A 15,921-nucleotide genomic window follows, 5' to 3' on the forward strand; every position below is an offset into this window, starting at 1 on the left:
AGTGCTTCTTTAAATACTGTTGAAATAGCAAAAGAGGATAGTTTGACTATATTCAGCTATTGATACTGAAATATCAGCAACCTCACAGTGCTTCTTTAAATACTGTTGAAATAGCAAAAGAGGATAGTTTGACTATATTCAGCTATTGATACTGAAATATCAGCAACCTCACAGTGCTTCTTTAAATACTGTTGAAATAGCAAAAGAGGATAGTTTGACTATATTCAGCTATTGATACTGAAATATCAGCAACCTCACAGTGCTTCTTTAAATACTGTTGAAATAGCAAAAGAGGATAGTTTGACTATATTCAGCTATTGATACTGAAATATCAGCAACCTCACAGTGCTTCTTTAAATACTGTTGAAATAGCAAAAGAGGATAGTTTGACTATATTCAGCTATTGATACTGAAATATCAGCAACCTCACAGTGCTTCTTTAAATACTGTTGAAATAACAAAAGAGGATAGTTTGACTATATTCAGCTATTGATACTGAAATATCAGCAACCTCACAGTGCTTCTTTAAATACTGTTGAAATAGCAAAAGAGGATAGTTTGACTATATTCAGCTATTGATACTTAAATATCAGCAACCTCACAGTGCTTCTTTAAATACTGTTGAAATAGCAAAAGAGGATAGTTTGACTATATTCAGCTATTGATACTGAAATATCAGCAACCTCACAGTGCTTCTTTAAATACTGTTGAAATAGCAAAGAGGATAGTTTGACTATATTCAGCTATTGATACTGAAATATCAGCAACCTCACAGTGCTTCTTTAAATACTGTTGAAATAGCAAAGAGGATAGTTTGACTATATTCAGCTATTGATACTGAAATATCAAGCAACCTCACAGTGCTTCTTTAAATACTGTTGAAATAACAAAAGAGGATAGTTTGACTATATTCAGCTATTGATACTGAAATATCAGCAACCTCACAGTGCTTCTTTAAATACTGTTGAAATAGCAAAAGAGGATAGTTTGACTATATTCAGCTATTGATACTGAAATATCAGCAAACCTCACAGTGCTTCTTTAAATACTGTTGAAATAGCAAAAGAGGATAGTTTGACTATATTCAGCTATTGATACTGAAATATCAGCAACCTCACAGTGCTTCTTTAAATACTGTTGAAATAGCAAAAGAGGATAGTTTGACTATATTCAGCTATTGATACTGAAATATCAGCAACCTCACAGTGCTTCTTTAAATACTGTTGAAATAGCAAAAGAGGATAGTTTGACTATATTCAGCTATTGATACTGAAATATCAGCAACCTCACAGTGCTTCTTTAAATACTGTTGAAATAGCAAAAGAGGATAGTTTGACTATATTCAGCTATTGATACTGAAATATCAGCAACCTCACAGTGCTTCTTTAAATACTGTTGAAATAGCAAAAGAGGATAGTTTGACTATATTCAGCTATTGATACTGAAATATCAGCAACCTCACAGTGCTTCTTTAAATACTGTTGAAATAGCAAAAGAGGATAGTTTGACTATATTCAGCTATTGATACTGAAATATCAACAACCTCACAGTGCTTCTTTAAATACTGTTGAAATAGCAAAAGAGGATAGTTTGACTATATTCAGCTATTGATACTGAAATATCAACAACCTCACAGTGCTTCTTTAAATACTGTTGAAATAGCAAAAGAGGATAGTTTGACTATATTCAGCTATTGATACTGAAATATCAACAACCTCACAGTGCTTCTTTAAATACTGTTGAAATAGCAAAAGAGGATAGTTTGACTATATTCAGCTATTGATACTGAAATATCAGCAACCTCACAGTGCTTCTTTAAATACTGTTGAAATAGCAAAAGAGGATAGTTTGACTATATTCAGCTATTGATACTGAAATATCAGCAACCTCACAGTGCTTCTTTAAATACTGTTGAAATAGCAAAAAAGAGGATAGTTTGACTATATTCAGCTATTGATACTGAAATATCAACAACCTCACAGTGCTTCTTTAAATACTGTTGAAATAGCAAAAGAGGATAGTTTGACTATATTCAGCTATTGATACTGAAATATCAAGCAACCTCACAGTGCTTCTTTAAATACTGTTGAAATAGCAAAAGAGGATAGTTTGACTATATTCAGCTATTGATACTGAAATATCAGCAACCTCACAGTGCTTCTTTAAATACTGTTGAAATAGCAAAAGAGGATAGTTTGACTATATTCAGCTATTGATACTGAAATATCAGCAACCTCACAGTGCTTCTTTAAATACTGTTGAAATAGCAAAAGAGGATAGTTTGACTATATTCAGCTATTGATACTGAAATATCAGCAACCTCACAGTGCTTCTTTAAATACTGTTGAAATAGCAAAGAGGATAGTTTGACTATATTCAGCTATTGATACTGAAATATCAGCAACCTCACAGTGCTTCTTTAAATACTGTTGAAATAGCAAAAGAGGATAGTTTGACTATATTCAGCTATTGATACTGAAATATCAGCAACCTCACAGTGCTTCTTTAAATACTGTTGAAATAGCAAAAGAGGATAGTTTGACTATATTCAGCTATTGATACTGAAATATCAGCAACCTCACAGTGCTTCTTTAAATACTGTTGAAATAGCAAAAGAGGATAGTTTGACTATATTCAGCTATTGATACTGAAATATCAGCAACCTCACAGTGCTTCTTTAAATACTGTTGAAATAGCAAAAGAGGATAGTTTGACTATATTCAGCTATTGATACTGAAATATCAGCAACCTCACAGTGCTTCTTTAAATACTGTTGAAATAGCAAAGAGGATAGTTTGACTATATTCAGCTATTGATACTGAAATATCAGCAACCTCACAGTGCTTCTTTAAATACTGTTGAAATAGCAAAAGAGGATAGTTTGACTATATTCAGCTATTGATACTGAAATATCAACAACCTCACAGTGCTTCTTTAAATACTGTTGAAATAGCAAAAGAGGATAGTTTGACTATATTCAGCTATTGATACTGAAATATCAACAACCTCACAGTGCTTCTTTAAATACTGTTGAAATAGCAAAAGAGGATAGTTTGACTATATTCAGCTATTGATACTGAAATATCAGCAACCTCACAGTGCTTCTTTAAATACTGTTGAAATAGCAAAAGAGGATAGTTTGACTATATTCAGCTATTGATACTTAAATATCAGCAACCTCACAGTGCTTCTTTAAATACTGTTGAAATAGCAAAAGAGGATAGTTTGACTATATTCAGCTATTGATACTGAAATATCAGCAACCTCACAGTGCTTCTTTAAATACTGTTGAAATAACAAAAGAGGATAGTTTGACTATATTCAGCTATTGATACTGAAATATCAGCAACCTCACAGTGCTTCTTTAAATACTGTTGAAATAGCAAAAGAGGATAGTTTGACTATATTCAGCTATTGATACTGAAATATCAGCAACCTCACAGTGCTTCTTTAAATACTGTTGAAATAGCAAAAGAGGATAGTTTGACTATATTCAGCTATTGATACTGAAATATCAGCAACCTCACAGTGCTTCTTTAAATACTGTTGAAATAGCAAAAGAGGATAGTTTGACTATATTCAGCTATTGATACTGAAATATCAGCAACCTCACAGTGCTTCTTTAAATACTGTTGAAATAGCAAAAGAGGATAGTTTGACTATATTCAGCTATTGATACTGAAATATCAGCAACCTCACAGTGCTTCTTTAAATACTGTTGAAATAGCAAAGAGGATAGTTTGACTATATTCAGCTATTGATACTGAAATATCAGCAACCTCACAGTGCTTCTTTAAATACTGTTGAAATAGCAAAAGAGGATAGTTTGACTATATTCAGCTATTGATACTGAAATATCAACAACCTCACAGTGCTTCTTTAAATACTGTTGAAATAGCAAAGAGGATAGTTTGACTATATTCAGCTATTGATACTGAAATATCAGCAACCTCACAGTGCTTCTTTAAATACTGTTGAAATAGCAAAAGAGGATAGTTTGACTATATTCAGCTATTGATACTGAAATATCAGCAACCTCACAGTGCTTCTTTAAATACTGTTGAAATAGCAAAGAGGATAGTTTGACTATATTCAGCTATTGATACTGAAATATCAACAACCTCACAGTGCTTCTTTAAATACTGTTGAAATAGCAAAAGAGGATAGTTTGACTATATTCAGCTATTGATACTGAAATATCAGCAACCTCAAAGTGCTTCTTTAAATACTGTTGAAATAGCAAAAGAGGATAGTTTGACTATATTCAGCTGTTGATACTGAAATATCAGCAACCTCACAGTGCTTCTGTAAATACTGTTGAAATAGTGGTGGTCGTAACGATCAGTCAACATCTATTCATCTAACATGCATAATCAAATATTCAATATGTATTTTTCTTTACAGGGGGTAATCTAGGATGCATCAAGGTTACGGAACCATGTGGAACATTGGAGTAGGAATAAATATTTTTTTCTTTGATTTGTTGAATATTGCACCCAGCTGTAAATAGTCGAGTCAGGACCAGTGGTTGATGGTGTGAGCAACAATCCAAGTTGCTGGAGTAAGATGACACACAATTCACTAATAAGCTACTGAGTCTCTTCACTTGAGGGGCCTTGGGGTAGCCTAGTGGTTAAAAGAGTTTGCTTTTCCGACTGAAGGCCCGTGTTCAATGCTGGTGTCCCTCGCTAGAATATTGCTAAAAGCGGCGTAAAACCCAACTCACTCACTCACTCACTCACTCATTCTTCACTTGATCAATTTGGTCATATGTTGCGATCAACACAGGCTTGTGGGAACCTATTTTAACATCAAATCACCATTGGAGGGAACAAGTGTAATAAACCGGATGATTTACTGCTTGGTTGAACCAACATTTGCTGATTAAAATATTAATTCACACTTGATTTCAGGTATCTTGTCATGATTGATCTACAGTCGAATATGAGACACGTATCAAAGTACTGATTGATCTAATCTACGATGTTATTCCCAGCATGAAAGAGAGCTGATGGAAACATACATGACTGCCCCCACATACAGCGTGATACAAACATCACACACTTCTACAACATGGTACAGCTGATGTGTTCGGATTATTGACTGATTTCCCTATCCTTTCATAGTTTCAAATATGTCAATAAAATCACAAAAACATATATGTCATTATATTGAAAACTGAAAATCAAAAAGCTTCTGAGTACAACTCATCTTTAATGTCTTCAAATCATTGTGATGACGTGAAGTATTAGTAAAACTTTTCAACAGTTTCATGTAACAGAATTGATACCAAAAATATTTTTAAAATTCCATAAAAATAGCAGAAAGAATTTAACAATTCCTGAAACAGCATTTTATACATTGTCAGCTTGATTTTAAAGGTTACAACAACACACAGTCTTGTTTGGGTCCAGGAAAAAATGAATAGGATTTACCATGATATATTTGATTGAATTAAAATAATTTAATGTCTCAAGTGAAAAACAAGAATGAAATAATGATATGTTCGACTTGAAATGTAAGGTTTACTGTGTAAGAACACACTAAGTTAGATGAGAGTAGGACAAAATCCCACGGTTGTCCGGTTGGCATTTTGTCCGTTCCCCAGTTAGATGGCTAGATATGATGATGAGTTGAAATCAGTTTGTTTAGGCATTGTCATCAGATTACTCCCGTTTTATTTTCTGGATCAATGTGGCAGTGTCAAATTAGCCTAATTACATACACACAACATCTCAATTTCACACAAGCCACTAATTTCCTAGAATGAAATTGGAAGTAGACAGTGGAGCCAAGTCTTCTTTCAAAGATGGTCTAGACACTGTGATTAATGCCCTGTGTGAAATTAAGCCAGTTCCTGTTGTTAATGTTATCAAGAGACTGGATGAACTAAATCACAGAATACAAGTCTAGCATCTCAGCTAGCATTGGTATCTCAGTATCTTGTGATAATGGCCAGTCTAGACAAACAAGTGGTTGACAGCATAAACATCCAGCCTATGATTGGGATACAACAACTCACATTCTTTTTGGAAATATTAACACCACTTATACAGACCTGGGTCTTGGACTAGAGGATTGACACTGACGGTATAATTATAATGCTATGATCACTGTTTGTATGTGTTCTACAATGAGACCCCAATTATAGTCACTCAAGTTTATCCCAAAAAACCACAACAACTTCCACACACATCATTCTTTTTGGAATTGGTACATTGTGTGCTGATGAAACAATTCCAAAATATGAAAAGTGGAAAATATCACATTTGAAAATCACTACTGATTTTGAAACGGGCCAAAAAGAGTGAGTGGGTGAGTGAGTGAGTGAGTGAGTGAGTGAGTGAGTGAGTGAGTGAGTGAGTGAGTGAGTGAGTGAGTGAGTGAGTGATACCACAGCATCTCAGCTTGTAGAAGGAACGCCTGAAGTGATGCAGGTCTCACACATTTACCATTTTTGTTGAACCCATGGTGCCGAGAAACATAATTGGGGCAAACAGGTATTCATAGGTTTCTGAGAGCCAAAGGAATTCAACACTGCGGAGAAAATTGTGGTGCCACAGGTGACTGGGTCATTCGGCCTCTCCCACAAATATAGGTCATAATGAATTAATTATCAGAGCTTCACTCATGCCAACCTACTTATCATCCTTCTTTACCTCATCCTATTGTCTCCAAGGACGTACAAAGAAAATTGTTCTGCGTCTTCCCGTTTCTTTATTTGATGACTTATACATCACTGACATAGTTCTGCCAAACACTCATACATTATAAGAATTACTGTCAAGATATTGATTCCTGGAACAGTTAAAAAATTCTCATATATCGTTTCTTAAAACAGTTGATGAAATCTAATAATTGGTTTTATTGTGGCCTCATTTGTTATCCACAAAAAATATATATTTAGAAAACATAAATAAATGAAACAGTAGGACTGGCGCGATTAATGTACTAATCACTAAAGAAATGGCATACATTCCGACTCTTTTGGCCCCAAAAATGCGAAATGTCTTTTTTCATTCAAATTATCTTTCTCGCATAAAGGTCAAATTTCTAAGAACTCCAAAATGACATAAATCCTCCAAATCAAGTATTAAAAAAGTGTGTCCAAAGTTTTGTTTAATTGAGATTTGATTTAATTGTACAGTGCTAGCAATTATGGTACACTAGGTTCTCCCTAAAAGTGACACCCATGCAGATTATCAATACAGTTTAATCAGTGTGTGTTTCTAATTCATGAAGCCAGACTGCCATATCTGTCTCTGGATGAATCTGTGTATGATGGGGGTGGAAGTCTGACCCCCACATGTAAACACCTTCACAACTATGTCAGTTGGTCTGCCAAAATATTCTGCAGATGCGCTTGCCAATCTATCAACACGTCCACCAAAATCAGGAGGTCAGTCCCCGAGTTTTGACACTTTTCCAGGCTATCAGACAAAATCACACCAGACTATGTATACACTATGTTCACTGAGCACATCTGTTTACTTTACTGGCAAAACATGTTTAATTTCTAAGTACATTAATCATTGAAAGTTGTATAAAAAAATTGAATATTGTTAAAAATATTTTCAATCACATGTCACTGTGAATGTTATTAGCTTTTACTGAGTTAGCACTTTTGAAAGTGAGTAGACAGTGAGTCTGAAAAATCAGTGTTGATGGATAGCACAGATTGGGTAGATGTAAAAGCAGGTCTTAAAGCACATGTGACTATCCTACGTGTATGTTGAGTGAGTGAGTGAGTGAGTTGCCTTGTGACTGTCAGAAAGGTCTGGTCGGCTGCTGCTGCAGCGTGATCAATGGAGTTGATGGATAGCACAGATTGGGTAGATGTAAAAGCAGGTCTTAAAGCACATGTGACTATCCTACCTGTATGTTGAGTGAGTGAGTGAGTGAGTCGCCGAGTGAGTGTTGAGTGAGTGAGTGAGTGAGTGAGTGAGTGAGTGAGTGAGTGAGTGAGTGAGTGAGTGAGTGGAGTGAGTGAGTTGTAGTGACTATGAGTCTAGTCGGTTGTGAGTGATCAATGGAGTCATGGATGAAGCGAGTGAGTGATGTAAAAGCAGGTCTTAAAGCACGGTGACCTGTATGTTGAGTGAGTGAGTGAGGAGTGAGTGAGTGTTGAGTGAGTGAGTGAGTGAGTGGTGAGTGTGTGAGTGAGTGAGTATGTGAGTGAGTGAGTGGTGAGTGAGTGAGTGAGTGAGTGGTGAGGGAGTGAGAGTGCGTGAGTGGTGAGTGAGTGAGTGAGTGTGAGTGAGTGAAAGGTGAGTGAGTGAGTGAGTGAGTGAGAGTGATCGAGTGAGTTGTTTCATTAGTTACATTCCTCCAGTTAGCATCAACCCCCTAACTTCCTGCCTAACAAATGTTTCAGACATGGATGAATCAGTTGGTAAATAAAACAACTAAAATATATCTTTCTGATATTTTTCATCATTAGAAGTGAAATGTTGTCTGACCAATCAGCATTAAAATCTTTCATACGCACATGTGCAAATATTGCAAAGTTTTGCCCACGGCCATTCTCTCCTTATGGATAATATTATGAAACAGTTTCATCAGCTCTGCTTCTGGTTTGTCTATACACTCTGCCATCAGTCAAGGTAAGTAAATATCTATGATTGATTTACAATAAACATGTCTTCCACAGATGAGTAACAATAACCTGGCGACATTTCAAACAGACGAGCACTCTGGCGAATCAATACACCTAATCTATTTACCAAAGGTTATTTCTAAAAGTAGATCACACCTACATGAACATATATGATACAATAATGTACATCTCATGTACAACACTCCTCCATAGAAAGCTGGGTCTGATACCGAGACTGGGTCCTAATGTCACGTCCAATATTCCTCTGATGTGGAAAGTGGGTGAGTGTGGGTTTTCAGTATACCACCTTGAGCAATATATGTACCTAGATTCTACAGGGCCACAACACTTCATGCAGTAAATAAAATGGGACTGATTATCTGACTGGCACTCCTCCTAAAGAGAGAGAGCGAGTGGTGTGTGTGTGTAGTGGTGTGTGTGTTCACTTGCGTGCGTGGAGCAGAAAGCCTGGGTTTGATTCCCTAGTATGTTAAATGTGTTTGCTCATTCCTGGAAAACCCTGGTGTTGATATTGCATGATATTGCTGGAATATTGCTAAAGCTGCATAAAACCCAACTCACTCACTGGGGCTGGGATGGGTAACCCAGATACCCGGGACGGATGGGTAATGGGTTGAACCCAGGTGCCCGTCTCAATACCCGGACCCGTTATGATCATGTGACTCATGGGTTAAACAATGTAATATGTTATTTTTTCATGATTAAAAGGTTGTATTGTCTTTGAAGATTTAGACACAATGTACAGTCACTTCTTTTGGATATAACACATGGTTAAAATATTGAAAAACTCGAAATTTTAGCCTCCGAGCTGAAGAATATATTGCCATTTCTTACAAATTTGATGTCAGGAATTAACATAACAGGCATCAGGGTAGGGTAGGGTAATAGGGGGTGGGGTACCCGGGTAGAAAATTTGGACGTGTACCAGCCCTATCACTCACTCACTAACTCCTCCTGTAGGATATCTCCTCTAGGGAGTCACTTTATCCATCAACTGTGTCTCTCAGAACATTACTAGACATCAGGTTTGGTTGGGACTGGTATTTGGGTATTTGGTTTGGGTGGGTCCTGAGTCGGTCTATATCCTAAAATGTCTTTTAGGAGGAGGAGGATATGTATATGTACCTTAAAATCTCCTCATTTCAGGTGCTGAAATGGGGATGCTTTTAAGATTTGAGAGTGAAGAGTGGGGCCTTATAACACTGAGCATCCATTGATTCTCTCATTGAAAAGTAAGGTTTGTTATAAAATGCAGAACATATTGGTACTTGGGTACAGAACCCTAAATACTAACTGACAGTTATTTCTTCCCTCCCTTTCAATAGATTTTAGTGTAATTGTATAGATGATTATCAGTTTCAGACATTTGGCTACATCAGTAGACTTATATCAGCATTCTCTTGTCAAGAAGTAGACTAACAACTAGTCTCTGAAATGAACATATTTTACTGAAAAAAAGTTCATAGTAAAAAAATATATATATAATGAAAAGGAGCCCTGAGACTTTCTTCATTTTCAGAAGCTGAGGAAATCTAGACTTGCCACATTTTCTAGACTTGCATGGACTTTCTTGGATATATTTGCTTCAGGGTCTGTACGAGAGACTAGTCAAGAAGCTCAGCATCTGATGGAGTTGCCGGCAGTGTGGTGCTAGTCTAGATTTTATGGGTGCTTCAATCTCAACATGCTTCCTCTCATAACATTTCTGTGTTATTCATTATGGGATCACAGTAATTGGAGTTAGTGAGTGAGTGAGTTTAGTTTTACGCCGCTTGAAAGCAATATTGCAGCAATATCATGGTGGGGGACACGAGAAATGGGCTTCACATATTGTACCCATGTGGGGAATCAAACCCGGGTCTTCGGCGTGATCAGCCAACGCTTTAACCATTAGGCTAACCCACCGCCCCACACAGCAATTGGACTGACTGATTGAGTTTGGTTTTACACACAGCAATTGGAAAGCACAGAAGTCTGTAATCAATATAAAAAACAAACATGCAACACAATGCGAAGAACAGCAAGCACAGACTAACTATAGACTACAACATGTGTAGCATATTCAGTCATAACACTGATATAACTGAATACAGACAAACGTCTGGTCCAAAAACAAACACCACTGCATTCAGGAGAAAACAACATGGAATGAAACATAATTTCAGAAGAATTTCATCATTTTATTAAAAAAACAAGTCTCAACATTTATCTCTATCCAATGAGTCCAATTCCTGACAGCTGAAGGGATAGTAAATGCTGCAAGGCTGAAGTACTGTGAGCTCCCCAATGGTCCCAAGTGTGGAGGCCTAACTTTGGCTGCTGACGAGGCATAGCCTGATTCTATTAAGTACTGTTACATGTAATGATATCTATAGTCCCATTATACAGGAATGGATCCATATGTCAGTATAGGTTTCTGTAAAGTGAGTCCTGCTAAAAACACAGGAATGGATCCGTATGCCAGTATAGGTTTACTGTAAAGTGAGCCCTGCTAAAACCACAGGAATAGATCCGTATGCCAGTATAGGTTTACTGTAAAGTGAGCCCTGCTAAAACCACAGGAATGGATCCATATGTCAGTATAGGTTGACAGTAAAGTGAGCCCTGCTAAAACCACAGGAATGGATCCATATGTCAGTATAGGTTGACAGTAAAGTGAGCCCTGCTAAAACCACAGGAATGGATCCATATGTCAGTATAGGTTGACTGTAAAGTGAGCCCTGCTAAAACCACAGGAATGGATCCATATGTCAGTATAGGTTGACTGTAAAGTGAGCCCTGCTAAAACCACAGGAATGGATCCGTATGCCAGTATAGGTTGACAGTAAAGTGAGCCCTGCTAAAACCACAGGAATGGATCCATATGTCAGTATAGGTTGACAGTAAAGTGAGCCCTGCTAAAACCACAGGAATGGATCCATATGTCAGTATAGGTTTACTGTAAAGTGAGTCCTGCTAAAAACACAGGAATGGATCCATATGTCAGTATAGGTTGACTGTAAAGTGAGCCCTGCTAAAACCACAGGAATGGATCCATTATGCCCATATAGGTTGACAGTAAAGTGAGCCCTGCTAAAACCACAGGAATGGATCCATATGTCAGTATAGGTTTACAGTAAAGTGAGCCCTGCTAAAACCACAGGAATGGATCCATATGTCAGTATAGGTTGACAGTAAAGTGAGTCCTGCTAAAACCCACAGGAATGGATCCATATGTCAGTATAGGTTGACAGTAAAGTGAGTCCTGCTAAAACCACAGGAATGGTGTAGGTATACTGACAGTAAAGTGAGCCCTGCTAAAACCCACAGGAATGGATCCATATGTCAGTATAGGTTGACAGTAAAGTGAGCCCTGCTAAAACCACAGGAATGGATCCGTATGCCAGTATAGGTTGACAGTAAAGTGAGCCCTGCTAAAACCCACAGGAATGGATCCATATGTCAGTATAGGTTGACAGTAAAGTGAGCCCTGACAGTATGGATCCAAGTGAATCCTGACAGCTAAAACCTAAAACCACAGGAATGGATCCATATGTCAGTATAGGTTGACAGTAAAGTGAGTCCTGCTAAAACCCACAGGAATGGATCCATATGTCAGTATAGGTTGACAGTAAAGTGAGTCCTGCTAAAACCCACAGGAATGGATCCATATGTCAGTATAGGTTTACTGTAAAGTGAGCCCTGCTAAAACCACAGGAATGGATCCATATGTCAGTATAGGTTTACTGTAAAGTGAGTCCTGCTAAAACCCACAGGAATGGATCCATATGTCAGTATAGGTTTACTGTAAAGTGAGTCCTGCTAAAACCACAGGAATGGATCCATATGTCAGTATAGGTTTACATTAAAGCAAGCCCTGGAGATATAGAGAATGTTGTCAGAGTGGTCACACTGAGCCCAAAATATTGACCTACCTTTAGTGGGAAAAATTGGTCTTCTGTCTTGCCGAGCCCAAGACATCCTTCTCTGTTCTTCCCCCATGTGTACACGTCACCTGTGTCTGGAGATAAACACAGTGAAACATGTCAGCGGCATCCTTGTCTTCAAGGTTAAGCAGACATTCGGTTCCTTCAGTCAGGTGCGTGGTCTTTGATTATACATACCGGTACTTTATACACCAACACAAATGACATAAATAATTTTTTAAAAATCCTCATTTGAGAACAGTTCTGTTTTTCTTTAATATTTAAGTATGTTAAAGGAACTCATGTTACAGTTAGAGCATTGCTGAGTATCTGTAGAGTTGAGGAGGGAGGACAGAGGATGTGAGAGGGTGATCGAAGATGTTTGCAATGTGAAATTTCACTGAGCCAGTTTAAATCATGCCATGGGTGCATTCAGTGGAAGTAATCCAGAGTTGCAAATGTTGCTGTGCTCTCAGTTCAGTGGTCACCATACATCTAAACACATGAACCAAGGACTGCATGCCTCTGACTGTATATATATTTTTATGGACCTGGGACCCAATCATTCTGTACCGAGATATTTCGACCTGAATGGATCTGTAAATAAACCGTGAAGGTCAGGTTAGAACTGATCTTCAGTAACCCATGACTAAGAGGGGTTGATCTGGTGGTCAGGCTTGCTGACTGGGTTGACACATGTCATCGTATCCCAATTGTGTAGATTGATGTTCATGCTGTTGATCCCTGGATTGTCTTGCCCAGACTCCATTATTTACATACCGCTGCCATATAGCTGGAATATTGCTGAGTGTGGCGTAAAACTAAACTCACTCACTCAGTCTGTAAATAACTGAGTCTAGAACAGACAAACCTGTGATTGATGTCATATCTAAACTCCTAAGTAAATGAGTCACCAAGTCCGATCACTTATCAACTAAGCTAATGAGACACACAGTTTGCTAGAGGCCAATACCAACCACAAATGGCCACAGGTTGGAAACAACATGAACTAACCTGTCCTGGCTACAAAGTGGCCCATTCCACAGACAATATCAACAACTTTAGACTCAGACTGGAGCTCATGGCAGCCAAACAATGTTGGTGGAATCTTCTGTGGCCGATCTGCTGCCTCCAGGACAGGTCCTTTACCGAGGATCCCGTACCCCCACACAAACACCTCTCCTATGTCTGCAATGGAAGAAACATAGCATTAGTGAGTGAGTGGGTTAGCAGGTGTGGTGCTGTGACTGACTGCACATGTGTGTGCATGCATGTGTGCACGCGAGGGAGGGAGGGATGAGTTATTGGCGTCTCCATAGACCAGTTACTTACTGTATGTCAGGTTGGTCAGTGGTAATCAGGTCAGAGGGAAGGTCATCAAAATATAACACAGTCTCTAACGGTGAGGTGAGATTGAGTTTTAACGTCGTGCTTGAGAATATTTCGCTCATATGACGACGTGCATGCGTGTGTATGTGTATGTGCGGCTGCTTGTACTAGCCCAGACTTAAGCTGGTTTTATAGTGCTAGCCCACTGAGATACCATGCCGCAGTGAAGCATGAATACCCCACTCAGACACATTATACTGACTCCGAGCCGACCAGTCCTTGTTGCACTCATTAATGCCGAGCGCCAGGCAGGGACCAACAAGTACCATATTTTAACGTCTTTTGGTATGACGCGGTTGGGGATCGAACCCGCGACCTTCCACTCTCCGGGCGGACGCTCTAACCACTCAACCACGGAGGCGGTCCGGTCTCTAACGTAGAAAATATGCTTGTAATTGAAAACTGAAAACATGCCATATATCTCATAATGTATTTTGCTCATAGACATCACATCAAAGCAAAAGGGTCAAACTTTAGTCACTGGTGGTACAGATACACAGACACACTGACACTCACCGTTGAGTATAGCACATGAGGAGCCAGCAGCAGCAGCTTGGATGATTTTCCCACAATTCCTCAAGGGAAGATGTTTAGGCTCAGAAACCTGGGCATGGTCTGTTACCATGGAGAGTTGGTTGTATTCAGAGTTACCCCATCCGAATACATCTCCCTTGTCTGAAGCAAAGACAAACGGAATCAGAGTTCTGTTAAATTAATCCTTTGATTATCATCAGCTCAACAGAACCTTTGGTTCAGGCAAGATTAAATGAACGTTTTGGATAATTCTCAAGAAGATGGTGCCAGATAGCAGCTGATATGTGTTAGTGAAATGCTAATTGGGTGTTTCTTTCCACAAATCCAAATAAAATGCTGTCATACATGTAATTTGCTTGCAAAACACGAGTTTGTTCATCAATGCACAGTGTAAAATGAGTAGTTCCCCTACCTGAGACAGCCAGCACACAGTCACAGTGTAAAATGAGTAGTTCCCCTACCTGAGACAGCCAGCACACAGTCACAGTGTAAAATGAGTTGTTCCCCTACCTGAGACAGCCAGCACAGTCACAGTGTAAAATGAGTAGTTCCCCTACCTGAGACAGCCAGCACACAGTCACAGTGTAAAATGAGTAGTTCCCCTACCTGAGACAGCCAGCAGTCACAGTGTAAAATGAGTAGTTCCCCTACCTGAGACAGCCAGCACACAGTCACAGTGTAAAATGAGTAGTTCCCCTACCTGAGACAGCCAGCACAGTCACAGTGTAAAATGAGTTGTTCCCCTACCTGAGACAGCCAGCACAGTCACAGTGTAAAATGAGTAGTTCCCCTACCTGAGACAGCCAGCACAGTCACAGTGTAAAATGAGTAGTTCCCCTACCTGAGACAGCCAGCACACAGTCACAATGTAAAATGAGTAGTTCCCCTACCTGAGACAGCCAGCACACAGTCACAGTGTAAAATGAGTTGTTCCCCTACCTGAGACAGCCAGCACAGTCACAGTGTAAAATGAGTAGTTCCCCTACCTGAGACAGCCAGCACACAGTCACAATGTAAAATGAGTAGTTCCCCTACCTGAGACAGCCAGCACACAGTCACAGTGTAAAATGAGTAGTTCCCCTACCTGAGACAGCCAGCACAGTCACAGTGTAAAATGAGTAGTTCCCCTACCTGAGACAGCCAGCACACAGTGTAAAATGAGTAGTTCCCCTACCTGAGACAGCCAGCACACAGTCACAGTGTAAAATGAGTTGTTCCCCTACCTGAGACAGCCAGCACACAGTCACAGTGTAAAATGAGTAGTTCCCCTACCTGAGACAGCCAGCACACAGTCACAGTGTAAAATGAGTGGTTCCCCTACCTGAGACAGCAGCAGCACAGTCACAGTGTAAAATGAGTAGTTCCCCTACCTGGGACAGCCAGCACAGTCACAGTGTAAAATGAGTAGTTCCCCTACCTGAGACAGCCAGCACACAGTCACAGTGTAAAATGAGTAGTTCCCCTACCTGAGACAGC

The 15,921-nt window shown here is 38.9% G+C and overlaps 1 protein-coding gene across 1 annotated transcript in view; it reads right to left on the reverse strand.

Moving 5' to 3' along the window:
* LOC124291085 (RCC1-like G exchanging factor-like protein) overlaps nucleotides 1–15,921 on the reverse strand; it is a 78,369-nt gene that overhangs the window by 50,190 nt on the left and 12,258 nt on the right. The window contains 3 exon segments of the mRNA XM_046727990.1: nucleotides 12,532–12,617; nucleotides 13,537–13,710; nucleotides 14,428–14,586. Of these exon segments, the coding sequence (XP_046583946.1) occupies nucleotides 12,532–12,617; nucleotides 13,537–13,710; nucleotides 14,428–14,586 (419 nt within the window).

Source organism: Haliotis rubra, unplaced genomic scaffold (assembly GCF_003918875.1).
Source record: "Haliotis rubra isolate DU_JTF1 unplaced genomic scaffold, ASM391887v1 Scf480, whole genome shotgun sequence".
Taxonomy (NCBI): domain Eukaryota; kingdom Metazoa; phylum Mollusca; class Gastropoda; order Lepetellida; family Haliotidae; genus Haliotis; species Haliotis rubra.